Source organism: Hemisphaericaspora subhashii (genome assembly GCF_019202705.1).
Source record: "Hemisphaericaspora subhashii strain CBS 10753 chromosome Unknown scaffold31, whole genome shotgun sequence".
Taxonomy (NCBI): domain Eukaryota; kingdom Fungi; phylum Ascomycota; class Pichiomycetes; order Serinales; family Debaryomycetaceae; genus Hemisphaericaspora; species Hemisphaericaspora subhashii.
This window is the reverse complement of record NW_026057381.1, coordinates 4,269-6,204: the sequence shown is the minus strand read 5'-3', so window position 1 is coordinate 6,204 and position 1,936 is coordinate 4,269. Positions and strand designations below refer to the sequence as shown.

Genomic DNA, 1,936 nt, shown 5'->3' with positions numbered 1-1,936 from the left:
ACGAATACAGAATTTCATTGAAGAAAAAAAATAGCAACGCTACACTATAGCTATAAAATGCAACACAAAGTTATTCAAATACAGTTTACGGCTATTAATTAAATGACGACAGACAAACAAAATACCTACATGTGATCCAAAGGCATTTTTTTGCATTTATCATGACCATAATGCCATCTGTAACTTCAGTAACCAAACCTCATCTGATTTTTTTTCTGATTTTGATTTTGTAAATACAAATGTTAGTGTCACATTTCACTTTGCTGCATAGTACATTGTCTGTTGTTAGGCAACCACCAAGTGTCACTATAGCCAAACTGTACAATTAATTTTGTACAAACTTCTCAATTTTTGTTGTTGGACAGCTTGCACAAATTAATTGCAAATTTAATTGCCACTCTTCTTCCTAATATTTCCGCTCATCGAGGCAACTATTAAAATTTTTTTTTAAAAAAAATGACACATAAGTTGATTATCACCATCGACCATTTTTTGTCAGTACACATCATTTAACAAGATGGTGGCAGAGTTACCATCTACAAGGGAAGAGCTTATACAGCGTCATAAGAAAGAGAGCAAAGATCTTATAGCCACTATTACAGGATTGAAGAAACAAGCAACCAAGAAAACTAGAAAGAGTGTATTGTCAAAGTGTCAAGAATTGGAAGAGAATTTACAAAGACGGCATAAAGAGGAGCTTCAACAGTTTGATAATGTGAAATCAGATCTGGTCAATGATTCGGCTTCTATCGAAGATGACAATCAAGAGATTACAACTGAAGAATTACTTGCACAATTATCTCTCTCAGAGAAACAACCAGAAATCAAACAAGAGGCCCCTGCTCCAACAACTCAACAACCAAAGAAGAGAAACAGACAAAAGGAAAGACTCGCCAAAAGACAAGCAGAAATCGATCGCATAAAGCATGAAGCCAGCATAGAAGCGGCCAACTCCATCGACTACCGCAAAATTGAAATCGAGTCTATGGACCAACTCCTTGCCCTCCACCACCTAAAGCTCTTTGAAATTAAACCAGATGGACACTGTCTATTTGCCTCGATCCAAGATCAATTGGCTCAAAGACATGAGATTGAGAAGTCGGTTCAAGAATTGAGAGATTTAGCAGCTGAGTATATTGATAAGAACAGGAACGATTTTGTACCGTTTCTTTTCGATGAAAGCACATGCGAGATTAAGGATATTGATGAGTACTTGAAGGAACTTACAACAACAGCTATGTGGGGGTCAGATATGGAAATATTAGCTTTGAGTAAGACTTTCAATTGTCCCATCAGTGTATATATAGCGGGAGCATCCACTTTAAAGATAAATCCTGAAGGAGAAGGCAAAGAATTGAAATTGGGGTATTACAAGCATTCATATGGTCTAGGTGAGCATTACAACTCGTTAAGAGACTTTGAGTCTTCTTAGTATATAGAGCATAGACTTCTTAAAATGAAGATCCCGTAAAAATGTGCGACATTTTTCAGTTTTTTTTTCCGATCAAGACATTTTTCATTTGCCTCCTATTTTTAGATTCAAAATTATTTTTTGGAGAATCTAAAAATTTTAATGGTTACAGATTAAGCGAAATTTCTTTTGTCCATTTTGAGTGAGGTCACGTGAATTTCTTTAAAAAAGTTCATTGAAAAACACAATAGAATATGCACAAGAACAAAGATCTTAGAAATTTTTATGTAAGTTTGCTTCGTATATTTTTTGATCTTTAAAATTTTCCTAATCTATTTATATACAGGATATTTTTTACTTGGGGTAAACTCAATTCCGTAAAATAATGAACACCAAATACAATCAAACTACTGCTTATGAAGTGAAGATTGTAATTCCCTCTTTGACGCATTATGGATAAATCTATTACTCTAGGATATCCACAATGGGGGACCTGAAATTATGTCACAATAAGTCCTTCATAAA

General features: G+C 34.5%; 1 protein-coding gene across 1 annotated transcript; it reads left to right on the top strand. All coding sequences in view use genetic code 12, as the record gives it.

The window, feature by feature from the left end:
* Positions 1 to 517: 517 nt before the first annotated feature.
* J8A68_004948 (uncharacterized protein) lies at positions 518 to 1,432 on the top strand (the record flags this gene model as incomplete). The annotated part of the gene is made up of 1 exon (XM_049408960.1): positions 518 to 1,432. The coding sequence occupies one exon, from the start codon at positions 518 to 520 to the stop codon at positions 1,430 to 1,432; it is 915 nt and encodes a 304-aa protein (XP_049261722.1).
* Between the last annotated feature and the right edge of the window lie 504 nt (positions 1,433 to 1,936).